Raw genomic sequence first — 24,981 nt, 5'->3', positions numbered from 1 at the left:
CATCACATCATGCCACGTCTGCTCTTCTCTTCTCTTCAGCTAGCATCGCTTAACTCTATAAAACTTGATTTCTTATATTTTCTGCGTAGGTATGACTACCAGGAGCTCCTTCATAACGCTTCGTTCTGCCTGGTGCCCCGCGGCCGACGCCTTGGATCCTTCCGATTCCTGGAGGCTCTTCAGGTTTGTGAGTCTGTGTGTGTGTGTGTGCATTTGTGTATGTGCTCCCTTGCATAAAATCTATGTTTTTGCTTGTCCAAGTGTCTTCAGTGGTTGCAAAGACTGTTTAGAGTGATGCTTACATTTGAGTGAATGTCAAAAGGAAAGCTAAAATTGAGGCCATGCACCAAAAAAAGGCCTCAGTAATCTGGGACAAGTGGCCACCTTACCACCCGTTGCCCTTGGAGGCATTGACAAACTGCCAGCTGCCTGACGTGTACCAATACAGACGGAACAAGGATGCTTACTCAACCTCGGCAAACAGTTTCAGACTTCATAAATACCTTATTTCAGTGTTTCAGTGGACCGGGGCGGCTCTAAAGAGTGGGGTAATAAAAATAAAATAATACTAATAATAGTGATTAAGTAATAATAACACTGACAGCTGACCCCAGTTCAATTTCATTGCAAAGCATCATCTGAGACCCCTTTAAGGATTAAGGTTGGCCTTGAAGGGGAAATTGTTTAGGCTTTCTTGTAGGATGTAAACAGGTCAGTAGCTCTGATGGAGTCCAGGTGTTGGTTCCACCATTTCTTGACCAGCCGGGAGGAAAATCTGGACCTGCAGGTTGTGACTTTGATAGAGGAGACAGTACGATCCCAAAGGTGGGATGAAGATGAGCTGGAGTTTTACATATTAATATGGGTTGGTACAGCAGGGTTTTTAAACTTTATGCTGGCAGCAACGGCGTGGGTAACGTAATGGATTCACTACAGTGATTTTAGATAGCTGATCATGGGTAACATATTTAGTTTCCTTTGGTCTTAGCTAAACTAATGAAGAAATGACTAATGTTTAGTCGTCTAGTCTGAGCACTGCATTACTTAGATCTCAGGGGAGAGCTTTTGTAAAGCCATCATTTAGAGGCGTTTGGTGCAAGTCCATGAATACTGGGGTGGCATCCGGCACTTTGCCTGTGCCCCCCCCCCACCAATAGGGCTAGTGGTTATGTCAGGAAGGTCATCCGACGTAACATTTTGCCAAATATTCATGCGGCTTGACAAGACCATATGGGATCGGTTGAGGCTCCATACAGGATTGGCTGAGGCCCGAGTTAACAACGGCCGCCGTTGGTGCTGTGCCCTCACAGGGTACCGATGGAAACTGTAAGATCTGCTGTGGCGACCCCTGAGAAACCAGGAATAGGCCGAAAGAAGAATCAGGAATCAGGAGATATTTATTTGTGATTTCATCTTGTGTACGAGTATGTACACAAAACAAAACAAAATTCCGCTTCCCCCCGCCCACAGCAGCGCGACACAAAAGACAAAAACCTCCACATACAACACCAGCAAAAACATACAAAAACAGAGAGAACAAAGCAAGAACAGCCAACAACACGGTCCACCCAGTGCAACACAGTCCAAAACCTCCACCGTCCCGAGGACGAACGCCAGCCAGGATGACTGTCGGAACCGCCGGTCTGCATGGGCTAGCAGTTAGCTTAGCCTGCCCTGCTTCCGCGTCCTGCCAGACCGCCCTCGGTGCTTCCTCTTCAGGCGCAGCTCCAGGCAGGGCCGTGGTCATTGGGCCCAGCAGTCGGTTCTGGGGGAGGCCGCTGCAAACACGAGTCCGCGTGGCCATCCTCCCACACCGGAAGCGGTGAAGGAGAAGACGCATTCAGAGGAGTTCAGGGTGTAAAAAGCTATGCATTCACCAACACGATCGTCGGTCCCCGTCTTGCTGTCTCTAAGGAACAAGGGAGCAAGACAAAGAGACGTGGAAAGAAATAAGAAGAGAAAGCAAAGTCTTTTTGGCCAAGGCAGATTCATCCTGAAATGCCATGAGAATTTGCATACACAGGTCACCCAATGTGCACTTGGCATTTTACTAATCTTCTTAAATCTCACCGCTGCTACTGACTGAGATTCCAGTCTAACTTGAACTTTAAACAAAAAAATACCAGTTGGTGCTTTTCAGTCATCGCTTTCCTTTCACCATTACACAAATCTCGCATGTATACAACTCAAAGGTTGCATTGTTCACAGGAGCAAATTCCCTTTGAAACAAAATGAACAGTCTGAGGGAAAATGTACATACATCATTTTACTGATAACCCCCCAGGTCGAAGCCATTTCCAAACAAGGCCGACTCGGCATGCTGACTTCATTTGCATATCTTCTGGGCAAAACTAGAGAGTGATCTACAGCAGCTTGGATCGGTTGTTTGTGATGTGATCTGATGTGATCTGATGTGATGTGATGTGATGTGATGTGATGTGATGTGATGTGCCCTGCATGAAAAATGAAGGATATGTCTGAATTAACAGTCTGTGTGCCGATGCCAACAGTGGGTTGGCATTGATGCTGTGAGTCTTTATTTCTAAATAAAGAAACATCTGCTACCGTAGCAGCATTTCATGGTGTCAATATTGCTGCACACAGTGAAAATTGAAAAAAAATAAAACCACTCTTTGTTTTTACTCTAATCTTTTGGCACCTCTCTCCCAGCAAAAGTCCAATTTGGAACCTATCAAAGGTGTCTCATCAGAGAGAAACTCCCGAAAACATTTAATCCCTCAGCAGAGCCGAACCACTCTCAGCACTTCTCTCTGGACTTCGTGATCACACTTGTGTGTTCGTGAGGCTCCTCCCTCTCGCTACGAGAGGAGCTACTCCTCTTTACACGAAGAGGCCTCATCAAAGCGGGAATGAAAGGAAATAAACTTTTGTGGGGTTTAAAGCTCGAGGTAAGGACATGATAGGGGACGTCCAGGTGGCGCGGCGGTCTACTCTGTTGCCTATCAACATGGGGATCACCGGTTCGAATCCCCGTGTTACCTCCGGCTTGGTCGGGCGTCCCTACAGACACTACTGGCCGTGTCTGCGGATGGGAAGCCGGATGTGGGTATGTGTCCTGGTTGCTGCACTAGCGCCTCCTCTAGTCGGTCGGGGCGCCTGTTAGGGGGTAAGGGGAATAGCGTGATCCTCCCACGTGCTACGTCCCCCTGGTGAAACTCCTCACTGTCAGGTGAAAAGAAGCGGCTTGCGACTCCACATGTATGGGAGGAGGCACGTGGTAGTCTGCAGCCCTCCCCGGATCAGCAGAGGGAGCAGCGACCAGGACAGCTCACAAGAGTGGGGTAATTGGCCAGATACAATTGGGGAGAAAAGGGGAGTTAAGAAAAGGTAATGACGTGATAGTAAACTAATTTTTACGCGGGGTGACCCGATGCCGATACTGGGATTCGATCTCGAGCTGAAGCCAAGCTCCAATAGATAACTGATATCTGAGACCTCGCCCAACACTTAGATGCCGTACCAAAAGCCGCGAGTAACATGTCGTCAATAGAAGCGAATCGGCTTGATTTACTGCGTTTTTTTGGGAACATGGAAGCTGTATTTCGGATTTCGTGTCAATTCCTGCTCCCAAACTAACGGTCCGAGTCTGCACTTCTTCGCAAAAGTAGTGGATCAGGTCGGTACTCTGTGCGTCGGTATTTAACGATACATACTCGGAATCAATATCAGCAGTGAAAGGGTGATATTGTTGCATCCCTCCATTTTTCCTTCAGATTAAACTCAAACATCCAAGAAAGGGTCAGACTCTGCCTGACCTGTAACTGCACCTCACTTTACGGCATGCAGAAAAGACCTCGGAGCTGCAGTGCTAATAATCCAAAGGCTAAGGAAGTAGCCTTTTCTTAGAATCTAAGACCCTCTCTTCACTTCTTTTCGTTCTCCCTCCTCTCCCCCCTGCCTTCTTCCCAACCCACATCTGCCCCGCTACCTCCATCACACCCCACCAAACAACAACCTCCTCGTCCGATGCCTCACCGTCCCAATCGTGTGTTCCGACACTCCCTCCATGGGACGTGATCAACATTCCCCCTCTTCTTTATACCTTCCCCCTCCTTTCCACACTCCCCCACTCTGTCTTCCCCCCCCCCCTGTACCACCTCCCCAGGCGGCGTGTATCCCGGTTCTTCTGAGCAACGGCTGGGAGCTGCCCTTCTCCGAGGTCATCGACTGGAGGAAAGCTGCCATCATCGGAGATGAGCGCTTGCTGCTGCAGGTAGACCGGTACCGAGAGAACGTGTGGGGGGAAGAGGGGTGAAAGCTGGGGAGGAATGAGTGAATAGATGGGCTAAAATATGAGACGGCTGGGCGTCCGGGTGGCGTGGCAGTCTATCCCGTGGCCTACCAACACGGGGATCGCTGGTTCGAATCCCCCGTGTTACCTCCGGCTCGGTCGGGTGTCCCTACAGACACAATTGGCCGTGTCTGCGGGTGGGAAGCCGGATGTGGGTGTGTCCAGGTCGCTGCATTAGCGCCTCCTCTGGTCGGTCGGGGCGCCTGCGTAGCATGTGTAGCATCCGTCAATCGCTGCTCCGTAGGGCTGACAGTCGCTGCTTGGTCGTTCCAGGCTGACCAGGCTGTGACAGGGACTACCCAGTCGCACGGACTTTCGATCGTGATACCGTCACGATTATGACCTGATTTACGTGATGTGGTCACGAAGGTTAGGGTTAGGGTTCTATCAAATCGTGACCACATCACGTAAATCAGGTCATAATCGTGATGGTATCACGATAGATTAATTAACGTGATGCCATCACGAAAGTCCGTGCGACTGGGTTGGATATATCATATCAGTAGTAATCACCGAAAAAACAAAAACGAAATATTTTGACATCATGTTGTTAACAGACTGCCAGATTAATGGTGCTGGTTTCATCATTCCCGCTGCCTATGTCGGAGCTGGGGTCAGGCTCGTGCGCGTTATAACTGTAAGCAAGCACATCGCGACAGTATGTCACCTAAAAGAGTTTATCCGTCCGGCGCAGAGAAGCGAAAGAGGAGGAAAGCGGAGGAGGACAAAAAACAGCAGGATAAAGGTACGTTTCCACGACCAAGAAAATAATTTATTTCTTTGTTACTGTTCTGCACTTTTGCAAAGTTCAAAAGCAGTTAAAATAGCTAACGTGCTCAGTAAATGCATTGCCTGCTGGTTTATTTTAAGACTTTCCAGCACAGTAGTAACTCATGACAATGGTATGGTAACGATCAAGCATGGACATAATATTGTGGGAGGTGGGTGGGAGGTGGGTTTAGCGTGGGGCGGGGGCAAATCAAATTCTGCTTATGGCCCCACAAAGCCTTGGGCCGGCTCTGTCTAGCATATAGGGTGTGACAAGATTGCAAGAAAGTTTTCCAGGGCAGTATTTTTGAGATATATATACTTTTATTAATCTCTCTTGGGGAAGTTCAGCTCTGCATTTAGCCCATCCTAGCTGTGTAGCTAGGAGCAGTTGGCACCCGCCGTGCAGCATCCGGGGACCAACTCCAGTTCATCTTGCCCTGCCTCGGTCAGGGGCACAGACAGGAGTATTAACCCTACCATGCATGTCTTTTTGGTGGTGGAGGAAACCGGAGCACCCGGAGGAAACCCACGTAGCTGTAGGGAGAACACACAGAAAGGACCTGGGATGACCCCAAAGGTTGGACAACCCCGGGGTTTGAACCCAGGACCTTCTATATCAGAGATGCTGAAATATATGGTAGCAAGTTACTTACATACATGCCTGAGGTAGATGGACATGACAGGGTGTACCAGTATATGTACAATGTACAGTATATACAACATAGCTGGATTTATTTGACAATATTAAGCATTCATTTGAAGGACAACCCGCGGAAATAAACTGTTTTTGTATCTGGTGGCTTTGGAGTCTAGTGCTCTGTAGCGCCTACCAGAGGGGAGGAGTTGGAACAGGTTGTGACCAGGGTGTGATGGGTCTGCAGTGATGTTGCCTGCCCGTTTCCTGACTCTGGGGGTGTATAAGTCCTGAATGGAGGGCACGTTGGTACCAATGATTTTCTCTGCAAAATTAACTGTCCTTTGTAGTCTGTCCCTTTTCTTGTTTGTTGACCGATCCAAACCAGTCCAGTGATGGATGTTCAGAGGACAGACTGGATTATTGTAGTGTAGAACTGAATCAGCAGTTCCTGAGGCAGGTTGAACTTCCTGAGCTGGTTGACAAAATATATCCTCTGCTGGGCCTTTTTGACGATTGTGTCTATGTTGGATGTCCATCTTAGGTCCTGGGAGATTGTGGAACCCAGAAATCTCTAGGTTTTCACCTACAGTTTACACCATCCTGTTGAGTATGGCCCGGGGGAAGGGGGGGCTCCTCCTGAAGTCCACTGTCCTCTCCACAGTTTTGTGTGTGTTCAGCTCCAGGTTGCTATGGCTGCACCAGAGGGCCAGCTGTTCAACCGCCCATCTTTATGCAGACTCGTCACCATCGCAGATATGGCCAATGATGGTTGTGTCATCTGCAAACTTTAAAAGACGGGTCTCCTGAGGTGCAGTCATTGTGTACAGAGGGAAGAGTAGAGGGGAGAACACATATCCCTGGGGGGCGCCAGTGTTGATTGTCTTAGTGCTGGATGTGATTTTCCCTAGCCTCACCTGCTGCCTCCTGTCTATCAGGAAATGTTTAATACACTGGTAGATGGGGGCTGGTACAGTGAACTGGGTGAGTTTGGAGTGGAGGATATCTGGGATGATGGTGTTGAATGCTGAGCTGAAGTCCACAAACAGGACCCCTGCGTGTGTTCCTGGGGAGTCAAAGTGTTGGAAGATGTAGTGCAGTCCCACTTGACTGCATCCTCCAATGACCTGTTTGCTCGGTAGGCAAGCTGCAGGCGGTCGAGCAAGGGGCCTGTGACTTCCTTCAGGTGGGCCAACACCAGTCTCTTGGAGGATTTCATTACTGCAGACATTAGGGCAACAGGTCTTTAGTCATTTAATCCTGTGATACGGTGTTTCTCGGGACCAGGATGATAGTGGCTCTTTTGAAGCAGTAGGGGACTTCACACAGCTCCAGTGATCTTTTGACAATCAGTGTGAAAATGGGGGCCAGCTTGACAGCTCAGACTTTCAAACAGGAGGGCGAGATGCCATCCAGGCCCAGTGCCTCCCTGGTCTTCTCTTTCTGGAAGAGCTGTACTGGTGCACGTCCTCAACACAGATCCTGAGTGTGATTGTGGGGTTGGTGGGGAGGGGAGAGGGGCTGGCAGGGGGTGTAGTTGGTTGTGTGTTGTGGCCAGAGAGGGTGAGGGGTGTGAAAGTGTGCTTATCAAACCTGCAGTAAGACCCATTTAGCTCGTCAGCCAGTTGATGGTTCCCTGGAGTGTGGGGGAGGGGGGGGGTCTCCTGGAGTTGGTAATGTCTTTCAAACCTCTCCAGACTGATGCTGGGTCATTGGCAGAAAAACTGTTTTTCAACTTGTCAGTGTAACAACTTTTTGCCACTCTGATCTCCTTTGTGAGTGTATTTCTGGCTTGGTTGTACCCAATCCTGTCTCCACTCCTGTAGGCTTCCTCTTTGTGCCTAAGCTGCCTGAGTTTTGCTGTGAATCTGGGCTTATTGTTGTTGAACGTACAGAAAGATTTGGTGGGCGCACACGTGTTCTCACATAAGCTTATGTAAGATGTCACGGTGGCAGTCAGTTCGTCCAGGTCTGTTGATGCAGGCTCAAAAATACTTGAATCAGCGCAGTCGAGGCAGGCCTGGAGCTCCAGTTTTGACTCGTTGGTCCATTTCCTCACAGTTTTAACCACTGGCTCTGCAGATTTTAGTTTCTGCCTGTAGGATGGGAGAAGATGAATCAGACAGTGATCAGAGTCCCAGGGTCTCATGAGGGACAGAGCGATAGGTGTCCTTTAATATTGAGTAGCAATGATCCAGAGTGTTTTTTGTCCCTGGTGGGACATTAAACATGCTGTCTATATTTTGACAATTTGTGACTGGCTTGCTCTGTTAAAATCCCCAAGGAAAATGAGAAGGAAGTCTGGGTCGTTGTAATATCCTCAGCCTGGTGTTTTAATGCCTCTTTAACACAGGCCTGGGGTGGGATACAGACACCGACCAGAACTGCGGATGAAGTTTACTGTCCAGTATATGCTCACTAAACCAGGTTTCAGTGAGGCACAAGGGGGCAGTTCTGGAAAAGTCCAAGTTTTTACTGTTTCGGAGTAGCACTCCATCCATCCTGTTGGCCAGGGAGCAGACATTCGCCAGGTGGATTGATGGGAGCACAGTTCGAAATCCCCACCATCGCAGTCTTATGAGACTGCCGGTTTGCTTTCCTCGTCGTCGACTCCGCCGGAGCCTGCACAGAGGTCCTGCTCCCCCAGACAAAACTCAGCAAGATTTTGGCTAAAACATTAGGTGAAAATCGGTTATAAAAAAGTCTGTTCAGTTTTTCCAGTGGACAGTTGGAGGCTTAGAAGTTCTTCCCTGCTGTAGGTGATCAGTGAGTGGGTGCTGCAAACCAAATGAATAAACAAAAACAGAAAACGTACAAGAGAGCTCAGAGCCTAGGGTTACCATCTGTTTACCATCATCTGTCCGCGGTGCCATCTTTTTGAGTCCATCTTTGCCTTAGCTTGTGTAAGATATCTCTGAGAGGCGAGGAGGGAGGCAGGGATGATCCATGGTGTTGTCCTTATTTTCCGCAGTAGGATAGATTGCTCTACTTTTCACAGGTTTTCCTCACCCTTTCCAAATACCAGCAGTGAAGTGCTGGAGGCCATAGGTTAAGTTGGCAGTAAGCTTGTGGACCCCCCACTCTGTTTAAATGAACCCTGTCCACTTTGAAACAGTTTCATTGTTCCCAGAACAGGTGGACGTTGTCAATGAAGTTCCATTTTCAAGCAGTGAAAGCGGAGGCAAGCCAGGTATTTAATGCCAACAATTGGCTGGAACATTCAATTCATTAACCTGAAGTAGGGATTTGGACCTGACACAAATTTCTGAGCTGGGACTTGTTGTAGAATGTCCATTAGGTGTATGAAGTCCCTTTTAAACAGCTCTGAGCCATGTGTCGTTCCAGGACGAGTATCATGTGTTCCAATATGATGGTCGAATAACACTTGTGGCAGTGTTTGAACTATGTCACTAACTGTAGCGTTGGGTAGACGGACAGTTTTCAAAATGTTGCTTTTGACATGTCTTATTATATGGTCACCAACCAGTAGAGTCTTTGGTTTGATGTCTTGTCTAGCTTGGTTAACTTCTTTTTCAAATGTCCGGGGCATGTTGTGCTGTCTTTTTTAATGATGTGACATTAACTTTAGCGGCTATACATCTGTTATTTAACCCCAGGTGCTGCCGAGAGACACTCCTCGTGGCTGCGTGGGTCTCTGGACAACGTCTGTCCAGAGCTCAGGGCTTGACACTGTGGAGGTAGAACAGGTCTTTGGTCTTGCTCCCCAGTTTAGCCAATAGCACATATCCGGATCCGTTGTGGTGTTGGTCCAAGCAGGTTCAGGCCAGACCAGAGAATACTGTCTGCATAGTCATCGGTGTGGGGCTCATTGTCAGGGATCAGCAACACTTTATTTTTATTTTACTTATAACAAAATGCTTTTTCCCACCAGCCCACAGCAGTACAACACAAACACAAAAACACATCCAAAAACTACAAGAACACGCATATCCAAACGAGCACATATATCCAAACTAAACAAAAAAATCACTGCCCAAGGGAACGAACGCCAGCCAGGATGACTGTCGGAACTGCTGGTCTGCATGGGCTAGCAGTTAGCTTAGCCTGACCCGCTTCCATGTCTTGTCAGACCGCCTTCTGTGTTTCCTCCTTGGGCGCAGCTTCAAGCAGGGGCCACGGTCCGTGGGCCCACCGGGCGAAGCAGACCAAGCTCTCCTAGCCAGGCACCCTTGAAACACCTCCCCACACTCCACACGGTGACATCAAAAACACCACAGTCAGCGCCAGGTGAGGCCGCCACCAGACCGTCCTCAGTTTTATCGGAACTGCCAGTCTGCATGGGCTGGCAGTTAGTTTAGCCTGCCCCCCTTCCACATCCTGTCAGACCACCCTCGGTGCTAACTCCTTGGGCACAGCTCCGGGCAAGGCTGTAGTCCCTGGGCCCAAAGGAAGCAGCAGACGAAGCTCTCCCGGCCGAGCCAGCGCCAGCTCTCCCAGCCATCAAACGAAGGCAAAACTTAGACGCAGACATGGACAAAAGACACTGCATGGACGGTACTGGGTGAGGCCGCCGCAAACGTGTATTTGCGCTGATGTTATGTTATGTCCGGAAGCCGCTTCGCAACGCGCTTCATGTCCCTGGTTCTGACCGTCAGCCGGTTCCGGGACATGGGCTCGGGGAGCAGCAATCGGAGTGTCAGTAAGTTTTCCATCCTCTTGTACTGGTAGAGCATAGAGCTTCCTTTGTCAGGGTCTGTGGTTTTCTGGCTGAGCGCGGCACAGCTGGTGTGTTCAGTGGAGAGAAAAGAGAGGGGAGGCATTTTCCCCAAAGCAAAACAAAGCCTCCAGCTGTAAAACAATCCCCACAAAGAAAAGCCAGCCTGGTCCCCAAGGACGGCGGGACTTGGTGTGTTTCAGCCCCAGTGCCGTGGACAGGCGGCCTCTTCTCTTCAAAGAGATTGAAGTTGAAAACTAAGTTAAAATCATGGTCATTTTTACAAATAATGTTGTTGTTAAGTACTGCTCGCCGACAAATAGCAAAAAAAGTAACAAAACTCGGAAAGCCAAAGAGCAAAGCGGAGAGCAAGAGCAAACGTGTCCGCGCTGTAGTGTGGGCGGGAGCAAAGAGCCAACGAATAAAGGGAAGACTTGTTGGTGTAGATTTACCTCAGTGGTAAACAATGCTAGCCAGCCATCTAGCCAGCTATGTGGTTTGCTAACCCCAACCTCTCATCGTCGTTTAATGGCCAGAGTGATTCCTCGCAATCAAACTCTGCATTGCATTTGCAGAGGCGAAGCTTCTGAACAGTTAAGCCAGGCTTCAGAACAGGCAAGCCAGGCTACTGCTCGGAGCACCAGGCAGTAGGGTGCCCCCTCCGCCCTAAATAACCAATGGACAATTTGTAATGACATGACATCACAGTAGGAAACCTCCCTTGTAGGGGCCCCATGTCCCCATGAGGGTTAAAGGTGGTTGTTGAACTTAGACTGTGGGTTAATATATTTTGGAGATATATATTTTGTCATGTTTATATTGTTTTTATTTTAAGTTATTTACTGTGTTTTATTGATCTATATATGTATATTGTGCCAACTTATTTCTTATTTTCTTTTGATGTGAGTGGCAGCATTTGCACTAGCCTTATAATTTATATATGTATAGTGTGACAATGGTCTGTTTTTTTTTTCTTTATATTTTGAAAGTTACATTATGTGCATAGTTGGAATCAAAAAAAGTTTATATTTCGTATATTTTTTGCTGGTGTCAGATTATTTATAACATAATGGCGATGAACACTGGTTGAGGGCCCCTCCTGACAATTTTTGCCTAGGGCCCCAACAGACCCTAGCATCGCCACTGTGCATTTGACTTTGGTTTTCTCTCCTGTCTCACAAATAGATGAGATTTTATCAATTGTTTTGTAACTTATGGATAATACAACTTTGAGATGCAATAGACATATGCAGTGCATCCGGAAAGTATTCACACCCCTTCACTTTCCCCACATTTTGTTATGTTACAGCCTTATTCCAAAATGGATTAAATTCCTTTCTTTCCTCATCAATCTACACACAATACCCCATAATGACAAAGTGAAAAAGGTTTTGTAGAAATCTTTGCAAATTTATTAAAAATAAAAAACTGAAATATTGCATGTACATAAGTATTCACACCCTTTGCTATGAGCTCAAAATTGAGCTCAGGTTCATCCTGTTTCCACTGATCATCCTTCAGATGTTTCGACATCTTGATTGGAGTCCACCTGTAGTAAATTCAATTGATTGGACATGATTTGGAAAGGCACACACCTGTCTATATAAGGTCCCACTGTTGACAGTGCATGTCAGAGCAGAAACCAAGCTATGAAGTCAAAAGGAATTGTCTGTGGACCTCCGAGACAGGATTGTATCGAGGCACAGACCTGGGGTAGGGTACAAAAAAAATTCTACAGCTTTGAAGGTCCCAAAGAGCACAGTAGTCTCCATCATTCATAAATGGAAGAAGTTTGGATCCACCAGGACTCTTCCTAGAGCTGGCCGCCCAGCCAAACTGAGCAATCGGGGGAGAAGGGCCTTGGTCAGGGAAGTGACCAAGAACCCGATGGTCACTCTGACAGAGCTCCAGCGTTCCTCTGTGGAGATGTAAGAACCTTCCAGAAGGACAACCATCTCTGCAGCACTCCACCAATCAGGCCTTTATGGTTGAGTGGCCAGACGGAAGCCTCTGCTCAGTAAAAGGCACATGACAGCCCGCTTGGAGTTTGCCAGAAAGCACCTAAAGGACTCTCAGACCATGAGAAACAAGATTCTCTGGTCTGATGAAACCAAGATTGAACTCTTTGGCCTGAATGCCAAACGTCACGTCTGGAGGAAACCAGGCACCTCTCATCACCTTGCTAATACCATCCCTACAGTGAAGCATGGTGGTGGCAGCATCATGCTGTGGGGATGTTCTTCAGTGGCAGGAACTGGGAGACTAGTCAGGATCGAGGGAAAGATGAATGGAGCCAAGTACAGAGAGATCCTTGATGAAAACCTGCTCCAGAGCGCTCAGGACCTCAGACTGGGGTGAAGGTTTACCTTTCAACACGACAACGATCCTAAGCACACAGCCAAGACAACGAAGGAGTGGCTTCGGGACAAGTCTGTGAATGTCCTTGAGCGGCCCAGCCAGAGCCCGGACTTAAACCCAATTGAACATCTCTGGAAAGACCTGAAAATAGCTGTGCAGCGACGTTCCCCATCTAACCTTACAGAGCTCGAGAGGATCTGCAGAGAAGAATGGGAGAAATACCCCAAATATAGGTATTCCAAGCTTGTAGCTTCATACCCAAGAAGACTTGAGGCTGTAATCGCTGCCAAGGGTGCCTCAACCAAGTACTGAGTAAAGGGTGTGAATACTTATGTACATGCAATATTTCAGTTTTTTATTTTTAATAAATTTGCAAAAATTTCTACAAAACCTTTTTCACTTTGTCATTATGGGGTATTGTGTGTAGATTGATGAGGAAAGAAAGGAATTTAATCCATTTTGGAATAAGGCTGTAACATAGCAAAATGTGGGGAAAGTGAAGGGGTGGGAATACATTCCGGATGAACTGTATGTACAATAACAGTTTAAATTGTTGATTTGGGCATAAAAGATATTAATTGGAAAAATCCAGCAGAAAAAAATAACAACTAAAATATCCAAATATTTATAGATGGCATCCGTAATCTCTTTTCCATTTTTCTTTTTTTTCTCACCAATTTTACCTGGCCAACTACTCCACTCTTCTGAACTGTCCTGGTCACTGCTCCACCCCCTCTTCCGATCCGGGGAGGGCTGCAGACCACCACATGCCTCCTCCGATACATGTGGAGTCGCCCGCCACTTCTTTTCACCTGACAGTGAGGGGTTTCACCAGGGGGATGAAGCGCGTGGGAGGATCACACTATTCCCCCCAGTTACCCCTGCCCCCCAAACAGGCGCTCCGACCGATCAGAGGAGGCGCTAGTGCAGCGACCAGGACACATCCGGCTTCCCACCCACAGACACGGCCAATTGTGTCTGTAGGGACGCCCAACCAAACCGGAGATAACACGGTGATTCGATCCAGCGAGCCACATGTTGGTAGGCTACGCTACCGACACACCCTCACCTTTGGTTTTTAACCGGATGTGTGGAATGAGAAGCAGTGATTGGTCAGCGGATTCAAGGAGTCCGGAGGTGGAAAGGGGGATGAGCAGTTCAGAGACGTAACTTGGTGTCAGAGCTTTAAAAACAAATAAAAGAATCTTCAATTCAATTCAATTCAATTCAAGTCGATTCGTTTCAATGGTATTGTCATTAAAAACAATGTGCAGGCACATGTTAAAAAAATGAGGGCTGTGGCTTCACCAAACAGTGCAAGACAGACACAGACAAACACAGTATAAGATGTACACACATGAAGACCAAAAGCTAAAAATAAGTTAAAAAAGAGCTGGAGAACAAAATATTTAAAAATATTTACAGACATTCAGTGGGTAGCCAGGTTCAGGTGGGCAACAGCTTGGGGAAAGAAGCTGTTTTTGAGCCTGGTAGGGCGGGCTCTGAGGCTCCTGTAGCGCCTCCCAGAGCGCAGGGGGGAGAACAGTCCATGGTTGGGGTGGGTGGGATCTCTGCTGATGCTCAGAAGGCAGCATTTGTGATAAATGTCTTTTATGGCTGGGAGCTGGGTACCGGTGATATGCTGGGCCGCCTTGACAACCCGCTGCAGAACTTTCTGGTCTACTGAGGCGCAGTTACCGTACCACACTGAGATGCAGCTGGTCAGGATGCTCTCTATGGTGCAGTGGTAGAAGTTGGTGAGAATTTTGGGGGGTAGACGGGCGCTCCTCAGCCTCCTCAGGAAGTGCAGGCCTTGTTGGGCCTTTTTCACAAGGGCCTCGGTGTTTAATGTCCAGGAAAGGTCCTTGCTGATGTGGATTCCAAGGAATTTAAAGCTGGAGACACGCTCCACTTCCACCCCATTGATGTGTATGGGGGAGTGGCTGCAGCTTCTAGACCTCCTGAAGTCCACAATCAGCTCCTTCGTCTTCTGCACATTGAGGACAAGATTGTTGGTGGTACACCATGATGTGAGGTGCTGAATCTCGTCCCTGTAGGCCATCAGTCCAGCAGCCTTCCGTGTGTTCATTCTGCACAGTGATTCTCTGACCTCTGCCATCGATAGAGTGAGCACCTGGTTTTCTGGGTGGCTGGGAATTTTTTTGGCCAGGTCAGTATTGTCCTTGTCGAAGTGGGCATAGAAATTATTTAGCTTGTCTGGCAGGGAGGCATTATGGACAGTCGGACCACTATTGGAGCTTTTGTAGTCTGTAATAGACTGAATGCCCTCCCACATTCGCTGGGGATCAGAGTTATTGTGAAAGTGGTCCTCCATTCGTTGGGACTATTTATGTTGGGCTGTTCTGATGCCCTTTTTGAGGTTTGATCTGGCTGCGCTGTAGGCCTCACAGTTACCTGACTTGAACGCTGCATCCCGGACTTTCAGCAGCTGCTGGACCTCACTGCTCATCCAGGGTTTCTGGTTTGGAAAGGCGCAGATTGATTTTTTTTGTTGTGACAATCTCAGTGCAAAAGTTAATGTAGGCTAGTATAGCAGATGTCTGTTCATTAATGTCTATATGGGAGCCATGGGTAGCTGAATGTGCAAAAATACTCCAGTCTGGGTTGTCAAAACAGTCCTGGAGTTCAGAGACTGCTCCTTCTGGCCAGACAATGATTGTCTTTACTGCTGGCTTGACCCGTTTTATTAGGGGTTTGTAGGCTGGGACCAGGAACAGGCAGAGGTGGTCAGAATGCCCCAGGTGGGGACAGGGAGTAGCTTTGTATGAGTCCTTAATGTTTGTATAGAGATGGTCCAGGGTGTTTTGTCCCCTAGTGGGGCAGCAGACATGCTGATGGTATTTGGGCAATACAGCCCTGAGGTTGCCTGATCAAAATCACCACCTATGATGAAGGCATTGTCCGGGTGTTGGGTCTGTTGTCTGCTGATGGCACATTGTAGCTGCTGAAGTGCTACCTTAGCATTAGCTTTTGGGGGGATGTATACAGTGGTGATGGTAATGGCCGTTAGCTCCCTGGGCAGGTAAAAAGGCCTGCACTGAGTCATAAGCAACTCCAGATCAGCAGAGCAATGCCTTTCAACTACCTTTATATTGTTGCACCAAGAATAACTGACATAAATACTCAAACCTCCTCCGCGGGTCTTGCCGGAGTCCACTGTCCTGTCGGCACAGAAGGCTGTGCGGCCCGCTAGCTCGACTGCCGAGTCGCCATGTTGCTGTTGAGCCAAGTCTCCGTAAACATCAGCAGACAGCAGTTCTGCAGCCTTTTCTGAGAGGCCAGCATGAGTCTTATGTCGTCCATTTTGTTAGCTAACGACCGGGAGGGAGCGCTACTTAGCTTAGCATGTAGCCCGCCCCGCTTCCCGCTCTTTTGTTCACGTTGCCGACAGGGGGCAGCGTTTCCACTGCGAGGCCTGGTGGGCGGATCATATGGACGGGGAAGTTGTCCGTGATGGTGGAGGGAAGTGAGTAATCCCCTCTGAGGTTTAACAGGTCCTGACGGCTGTAGAGGAGCGCATGACCTACACTTGTAAGTACACTTAAAACTAACGTATAAATAACAAAGAAAACACAACACTGAACAGGGAACCGCAGTAGCCGCTGCGTCCATCGTGCCGCCATCTCACCCAGACCCCTTAAAATCAATTCTGAACTTCACTGGTAACCAGTGAAGGGAGGCCAGTACAGGGGGGTTGCTGTGGTCTCTCTTCTTGGGTCCAGTGAGGAGTCTTGCTGCTTCATTTTGAACCAGCTTCATTTATCCATTCGTTTCATTACTTTTATTCATTTATTTCATTTTTTTTTAGATTTATCTCATCTCATCTCATCTCGATTCATCTCATCTCATCTCATCTCATCTCATCTCTTCTCATCTCATCTCATCTCATCTCGTCTCATCTCATCTCGATTCATCTCATCTCATCTCGTCTCTTCTCATCTCATCTCATCTCGTCTCATCTCATCTCATCTCATCTCATCTCGTCTCGTCTCGTCTCGTCTCATCTCATCTCATCTCATCTCATCATCAGCCGCTTCTCCGGGGCGGGGTCGCGGTGGCAGTAAGCTAAGTAGGGCACTCCAGACCTCCCTCTCCCCAGCAACGCCCCCCCCCCGGCTCCTCCTGGGCGATCCCAAGGCGTTCCAGATTGGACATGTAGTCCTTCCAGCGAGTTCTGGGTCTACCCCGGGGTCTCTCCCCAGTTGGATGTGCCAGGAAAACCTCCGCAGGGAGGCGCCCAGGAGGCATCCTAATCAGATGCCCGAACCACCTCAACTGGCGCCGTTTGACGCGAAGGAGCAGCGGCTCTACTCCGAGCTCCCTCCGGATGTCCGAGCTCCTCACCCTATCTCCAAGGCTGAGCCCAGACTTGGAGTTAGGGTGAGGCGCTTTTTGAGATTTATTTATTTATTTTATTTTTTACTTTAATATTTTTACTTTCGTTCATTATTGGTTCGCTTAGTTGGCGTGCTTCGTGTAGTTAGTGAATAACTTGCTCTGTGTAAAATGACTTCATGGAGTTGAGGCAGTCTCTGTCATAGTTGAACTCCACACTCCGTCCAATCATTTGGCTAATCATAGCCTGAGTGAGTCATTCTTAGGAATGTGGTGCCCTGGTTTACAATCCTAAAATTTCATCCGTCAATTTTCTCACTCTTTCAAATGTACTTGTGTGTTGACGCGCAATAGATGGAGAGCACCGTCTGACCAAGGAACTCCTCCAGCTGTTGGGTGATCAGTTTCTCCAGAACCTGTGCCCACAGAGACGATTCAGAAATCAGCCCTTTGTTCGTGATAAATGGGTACGCCGTTTAACAAAGCACGTAAAAACGATTCCCCGACCTGTGGGACTTCGTGGTTCTCCAGAGTTAGACTACAAACAGAACAGAGGCCTTTGGATCTGTAAAACCCGCGGCCGTCTTTAAAAAGAGAGGATAGAAAGCAGCTGAACTTGCTGATTTCCTGGGTTCAAACTCGATTAGAGCTTTCTGAACCTCCGAAACAGAAAAGGGCGGGAAAGGGACAGTTCGGCATTCATTGAATAGGACTGGGTCGTTTCATACCGTCACCTGAAGGCACAGAACCATCAGATGATAAAGTCCATCCATCCATTATCCAAACCACTTATCCTTGCTCAGGGTCGCTGGAGCCTATCCCAGCAGTCATTGGGCGGCAGGCGGGGAGACACCCTGGACAGGCTACCAGGCCAACACACACACACACACACACACACACACACACACACACACACACACACACACACACACACACACACACACACACACACACCTAGGGACAATGTAGTACGGCTGATTCACCTGACCTACATGTCTTTGGACTGTGGGAGGAAACCGGAGCCCCCGGAGGAAACCCACGCAGACACGGGGAGAACATGCAAACTCCACACAGACGACGACCCGGGACGACCGCCCAAAGTTGGACTGCCCAGCGGGTTCGAACCCAGGACCTTCTTGCTGTGAGGCGACCGCGCTAACCACTGCGCCACCGTGCCAGGAAATTATTGTGTGTGTGTAGAATATCGGGCTGCACAAACCCCAGACGTCACTATACTCTGGTTCAGATGAAAGCCTTGTTTGCATATGAAGACTCAAAAATCAAGCAAACATGTTTCTGGTTGTTGAACAAATTTGGGATGTTTGCTCTCGCTCTCTCTCTCTGTCTCTCTCTCTCTCTCTCTGTCTGTCTGTCTCTCTCTCTCTCTGTCTCTCTCTCTCTCTCTCTCTGTCTGTCTGTCTGTCTGTCTGTCTGTCTGTCTGTCTGTCTCTCTCTCTCTCTGTCTCTCTCTCTCTCTCTCTCTCTCTGTCTCTCTCTCTCTCTCTCTCTCTCTCTGTCTCTCTTTCTCTCTCCGTCTGTCTGTCTCTCTCTCTCTCTCTCTCTCTCTGTCTGTCTGTCTCTCGCTCGCTCACTCTGTCTGTCTCTCTGTCTCTCTCTCTCTGTCTCTCTCTCTCTCTCTCTCTCTCTCTCTGTCTCTGTCTCTCTGTCTCTCTCTCTCTCTGTCTGTCTGTCTCTCTGTCTCTCTCTCTCTCTCTCTCTCTCTCTCTCTCCGTCTGTCTCTCGCTCGCTCGCTCACTCTCTCTGTCTCTCGCTCTCACTCGCTTGCTCTCTCTCTCTGTCTCTCTGTCTCTCTCTCTGTCTGTCTCTCTGTCTCTCTCTCTCTCTCTCTCTCCGTCTGTCTCTCGCTCGCTCGCTCACTCTCTCTGTCTCTCGCTCTCACTCGCTTGCTCTCTCTCTCTGTCTCTCTGTCTGTCTGTCTCTCTCACTCGCTCTCTCTGTCTCTCGCTATCACTCGCTTGCTCTCTCTCTCTCTCTGTATCGATCTCTCTCCTTCTGTATCGATCTCTCTCTGTCTCTGTATTCAATTCAATTCAATTCAAAAGGCTTTATTGGCATGAAAGTTTTACAACAATGTTGCCAAAGCACCAAAATACAGTGTGGACGGTGCACGATAACACTAATAATGAACATCAACACAACATTGTAACGATCAACAAAGAAACAATAAAACAACAACAACAATAGAGAAACAGAAGTAGATCAGCAGGGGAAGCATGGGTTGTGAGGAGACTACAGCTGTCATGTGTTGGTCCGCTTGTCTCTCAGGCTGTCACATGACCTGACATATCCTGCTGCATCTATGTGCTGACACTGTTTCCCCCAATGACATGTTGCATTTTGGTCTGGTCACACAATGTGTCCAAGTCATTTTGGTCTGGTCGGAGAGTGTGTCCAAGTCATTTTGTTCTGGTCAGTGAGTGTGTCCAAGTCAGTTTAGTCTGGTCAGAGAGTGTGTCCAAGTCAGTTTAGTCTGGTCAGAGAGTGTGTCCAAGTCATGTTGGTCTGGTCGGAGAGTGTGTCCAAGTCATTTTGGTCTGGTCAGAGAGTGTGTCCAAGTCATTTTGGTCTGGTCAGAGAGTGTGTCCAAGTCAGTCGGGTCAGAGAGTGTGTCCAAGTCATTTTGGTCTGGTCAGAGAGTGTGTCCAAGTCATTTTGGTCTGGTCAGAGAGTGTGTCCAAGTCATTTTGGTCTGGTCAGAGAGTGGGTCCAAGTCATTTTGGTCTGGTCAGAGAGTGTGTCCAAGTCAGTTTAGTCTGGTCAGAGAGTGGGTCCAAGTCATTTTGGTCTGGTCAGAGAGTGTGTCCACGTCAGTTTAGTCTGGTCAGAGAGTGTGTCCAAGTCATTTTGGTCTGGTCAGAGAGTGTGTCCAAGTCAGTTTAGTCTGGTCAGAGAGTGTGTCCAAGTCATTTTGGTCTGGTCAGAGAGTGGGTCCAAGTCAGTTTAGTCTGGTCAGAGAGTGTGTCCAAGTCAGTTTAGTCTGGTCAGAGAGTGTGTCCAAGTAATTTTGGTCTGTTCAGAGAGTGGGTCCAAGTCATTTTGGGCTGGTCAGAGAGTGTGTCCAAGTCTGTTTAGTCTGGTCAGAGAGTGTGTCCAAGTCATTTTGGTCTGGTCAGAGAGTGTGTCCAAGTCTGTTTAGTCTGGTCAGAGAGTGTGTCCAAGTAATTTTGGTCAGGTCAGAGAGTGTGTCCAAGTCATTTTGGTCTGGTCAGAGAGTGTCTCCAAGTCATTTTGGGCTGGTCAGAGAGTGTCTCCAAGTCATTTTGGTCTGGTCAGACAGTGTGTCCAAGTCATTTTGGGCTGGTCAGAGAGTGTGTCCAAGTCTGTTTAGTCTGGTCAGAGAGTGTGTCCAAGTCATTTTGGTCAGGTCAGAGAGTGTCTCCAAGTCATTTTGGGCTGGTCAGAGAGTGTCTCCAAGTCATTTTGGTCTGGTCAGACAGTGTCTCCAAGTCATTTTGGGCTGGTCAGAGAGTGTGTCCAAGTCTGTTTAGTCTGGTCAGAGAGTGTGTCCAAGTCATTTTGGTGAGGTCAGAGAGTGTGTCCAAGTCATTTTGGTCTGGTCAGAGAGTGTCTCCAAGTCATTTTGGGCTGGTCAGAGAGTGTGTCCAAGTCATTTTGGTCTGTTCAGAGAGTGTGTCCAAGTCATTTTGGTCTGGTCAGAGAGTGTCCAAGTCATTTTGGGCTGTTCAGAGAGTGTGTCCAAGTCATTTTGGGCTGGTCAGAGAGTGTGTCCAAGTCATTTTGGGCTGGTCAGACAGTGTGTCCAAGTCATTTTGGGCTGGTCAGAGAGTGTGTCCAAGTCTGTTTAGTCTGGTCAGAGAGTGTGTCCAAGTCATTTTGGTCTGGTCAGAGAGTGGGTCCAAGTCATTTTGGTCTGGTCAGAGAGTGTCCAAGTCATTTTGGGCTGTTCAGAGAGTGTGTCCAAGTCATTTTGGGCTGGTCAGAGAGTGTGTCCAAGTCATTTTGGGCTGGTCAGACAGTGTGTCCAAGTCATTTTGGGCTGTTCAGAGAGTGTGTCCAAGTCTGTTTAGTCTGGTCAGAGAGTGTGTCCAAGTCATTTTGGGCTGGTCAGACAGTGTGTCCAAGTCATTTTGGGCTGGTCAGAGAGTGTGTCCAAGTCTGTTTAGTCTGGTCAGAGTGTGTCCAAGTCATTTTGGTCTGGTCAGAGAGTGGGTCCAAGTCATTTTGGGCTGGTCAGAGAATGTGTCCAAGTCTTGGAATTTACATTTAATTTTTGTGAAGAACGTTGTTCTTAAGTCTTCATACGTGCTACATTGTAGCAGGAAGTGTTGCTCTGTTTCCACCTGTCACCCTGGACAGAGCTGACACAGCCTGTCTTCTCTGGGCAGCAGGTCTGCCTGTGTCTCTGTATCGCTCTCCCCTTTCTCGCTCGCTGGCTCTTTCTCTCTCTCGCCCACTCACTCTCTCTCCCTCTCTCCCTCTCTCTCGCTCACTCTCTCTCTCTCCCACTCACTCGTTTTCTCTCACTCTCTCTCTCACTCTCACTCTCTCTCGCTCACTCTCTCTCCCACTCACTCGTGTTCTCTCACTCTCTCTCCCTCTCTCTCGCTCTCTCGCTCACTCTCCCACTCACTCGTGCTCTCCCTCTCACTCGCTCTCTCCTTCTCACTCTCTTGCTCACTCGCTCTCTCCCTCTCGCTCACTCGCTCATTCTCTATCTCTCTCGCTCTCTCACTCGCTCTCTCCCTCTCGCTCACTCGCTCTCTCTCTCTCGCTCGCTCTCTCACTCTCTCTCACTCTCTCTCTCACTCTCTCTCCCACTCACTCGTGTTCTCTCACTCTCTCTCACCCTCTCACTCTCTCTCTCTCACTCTCTCTCTTCCACTCACTCTCTCTCACTCTCTCACTCTCTCTCGCTCACTCTCTCTCTCTCCCACTCACTCGTGTTCTCTCACTCTCTCTCCCTCTCTCTCGCTCTCTCGCTCACTCTCTCTCTCTCTCTCCCACTCACTCGTGCTCTCCCTCTCGCTCGCTCTCTCACTTTCACTCACTGTCTCTGACTCTCTCACTCGCTCTCTCCTTCTCACTCTCTTGCTCACTCGCTCTCTCGCTAGCTCTCTCCCTCTCGCTCACTCGCTCATTCTCTATCTCTCTCGCTCTCTCTTTCTCCCCCGCTCACTCGCACTCTCTCCCTCTCTCTCTCTCGCTCTCTCTCTCGCTCACGCTCACTCAATGTCTCTCTCTCTCTGACTCGCTCACTCGCTCCCTCCTCTCTCTCTTGCTCACTCATGCTCTCTCTCTCTTGGTCCTTCCCTCTCGCTCACCCGCTCTCTCTCTCTCTCTCGCTCATTCTCTCGCTGTCTCTCACTCACTCGCTCTCTCTCGCTCATTCTGTATCTCTCTCTCGCTCACTCGCTCTCTCCCTCTCTCTCTCTCTTAGAAAAAGCTCCCACTGTTCAAAACAGCAATCAGGCTCTGACACGTGCTGCGAGAGTGGCATCTCATTACTTTCAATTACATCACGTAGTGAGTGTAGCGCCCCCCAGCTGTTTAATGTACTGGAGCGTTTCCCCGCGGAGACGACAGGTAACCAGACACGAGTACTTAAGCTCAACCTCAAGGACACACGCACAAAAAACATACACATGTACAAACGTAATGCCGTGTCCGTCCTTCCTCCGCCCTGACGAGGGACACAAACCAAGCCCGCGGTGTGATTTGGTGTCGATCAAGCGCCGTTCCAGAGACGGAGAGACAAAGCATGCAGCGCATCCACACTGCTCCGCCTTATCAGGGAGCCCGGCCTCCCCTGCTGAGATGTCACGGTCTCCTCTGGACTTTCCCATGGCCCATCCATCCATCCATCCATCCATTATCCATCCATCCATCAGTTATCCATCCATCAGTCATCCATCCATCCATCCATTATCCATCCATCCATCCATCCATTATCCATCCGTCCATCCATTATCCATCCATCCATCCATCCATCCATTATCCATCCATCCATCAGTTATCCATCCATCAGTCATCCATCCATCCATCCATTATCCATCCATCCATCCATCCATCCAGTATCCATCCGTTATCCATCCATCCATCAGTTATCCATCTATCCATCAGTTATCCATCTATCCATCCATCCATCCATCCATCAGTTATCCATCTATCCATCCATCCATCCATCCATTATCCATCCATCCATCCGTCAGTTATCCATCCATCCATCCATCCATCAGTTATCCATCCATCCATCCATCCATTATCCATCCATCCATCCATCAGTTATCCATCCATCAGTTATCCATACATCCATCCATCCATCCATCCATTATCCATCCATCCATCCATCCATTATCCATCCATCCCGCTCTCAGGGATGCTGGAGCCTATCCCAGAAGTCACTGGGCGGCAGGCTGGGAGACACCCTGGACAGGTGGCCAGACTATCACGCAGGGCTGACACGCGCGCACACACACACACACACACACACACACACACACACACACACACACACACACACACACACACACACACACACACACACACACACACACACACACACACACACCTAGGGACAATGTAGTACGGCCGACTCACCTGACCTACATGTCTTTGGACTGTGGGAGGAAACTGGAGCCCCCGGAGGAAACCCACGCAGACACGGGGAGAACATGCAAACTCCACACAGAGGACGATCCGGGACGACCCCCAAGGTTGGACGACCCCGGGGCTCGAACCCAGGACCTTCTTGCTGCGAGGCGACCGCGCTAACCACTGCGCCACCGCGCCGCCTGGTGAATGAGCCAAAGCGCAAAGCAGGTGAAATATGAGCTGTGGTTTCCTCCACCCACACCCGGTTGCAGGTCTTCGGCTGGGGAACGTTGCCGTTTCCTTGTTTAGTCCAGACGCTGTCCCCCGGCCCCTGTGGTTGTGCCGTGTTACTGCCCACGCCGCTTTCACCGGGGCAACAGGAAGCCCATGGACACCCTCCCCCTGTGTGGGCGGCTCTGTAATAACTTTGTGGAAGAGAAATGAAAAGAGGGTACAGACGTGCCGCTCCCTCAAGTCACCTGAAATTCCACATATTTGCGTGAGAACGAGTTGTACACCATCTGCGGTCCAAATGACCGCGCGTAATTTGCGCGCGATCGTTTATGACGTGTGCTGGTGGCGTCATTTCCTTCGTGACGTTCGTCGCTCTGTCCTGGAAACACGCTAGCGCCCTCCAGTGCAGAGAAACTGTCTAAACTTGATTTCCTTTTTGGTTTGGATGTATGTGTTAGCTTGATTATGTGCCTTCTTGGACTTCTTGGGTGTGTTTGTGTCTGTGTTGCGCTGCTGTGGGCTGGGAAACGACAAGTAACGTGTTGCTGATTCCCGAAGCGCTGCAGTATTGACAGGCCTTGCACAGCGGCCATTTTGAATTGTTCGAAAAATAGTATTAAAGTTGTTAAAATGTTAATTTTAGTGTCAGTTGGTTTCTTAACAGACATACTAACACGTGCAATGCATTAATTTCTCAGCTGGGTATTTATCTTGACAGAATATGGAGTTTAAAAACCGGCCGTCAATTTGACCGCCCATGGTCGTTTTCGGTAGGAGTGGAACCCCCGGTCGTTCTTTAATAGAGGATAGCGATAGAACCTTAATATGCAATACTTTTATGACATGACCAGCAGGGGCGCAACGGGGGGGGGGGTGCAGAGGGTGCAATGCACACAGGCGCCGCAGCAGCGGGGGCGCCAAAAGTACAGCGTGCGGTGAGCAATTTCTGGTTATAGGCCTGTTTGGTTTTTTTTAAAGTTTAATATTTATAAATATTATTAATTAGATGAGAATTTTGGATTAGAATATTTAGTCACGTGTTATATTTTTTAAATTATATGTATATTT

The 24,981-nt window shown here is 48.7% G+C and overlaps 1 protein-coding gene across 1 annotated transcript in view; it reads left to right on the top strand.

Annotated features, from left to right (window-relative positions):
• LOC130124768 (exostosin-1) overlaps positions 1 to 24,981 on the top strand; it is a 382,697-nt gene that overhangs the window by 285,313 nt on the left and 72,403 nt on the right. Inside the window, exons 3-4 of the mRNA XM_056294113.1 lie at positions 90 to 183; positions 4,127 to 4,234. Coding sequence (XP_056150088.1) covers positions 90 to 183; positions 4,127 to 4,234 — 202 coding nt within the window. The remainder of the gene's footprint in view (positions 1 to 89; positions 184 to 4,126; positions 4,235 to 24,981) is intronic.

The sequence above is a fragment of the Lampris incognitus genome, chromosome 15 (assembly GCF_029633865.1).
Source record: "Lampris incognitus isolate fLamInc1 chromosome 15, fLamInc1.hap2, whole genome shotgun sequence".
Lineage (NCBI taxonomy): Eukaryota > Metazoa > Chordata > Actinopteri > Lampriformes > Lampridae > Lampris > Lampris incognitus.
The sequence above is the reverse complement of the archived record's forward strand: the minus strand, read 5'-3'. Positions and strand labels throughout refer to the sequence as shown.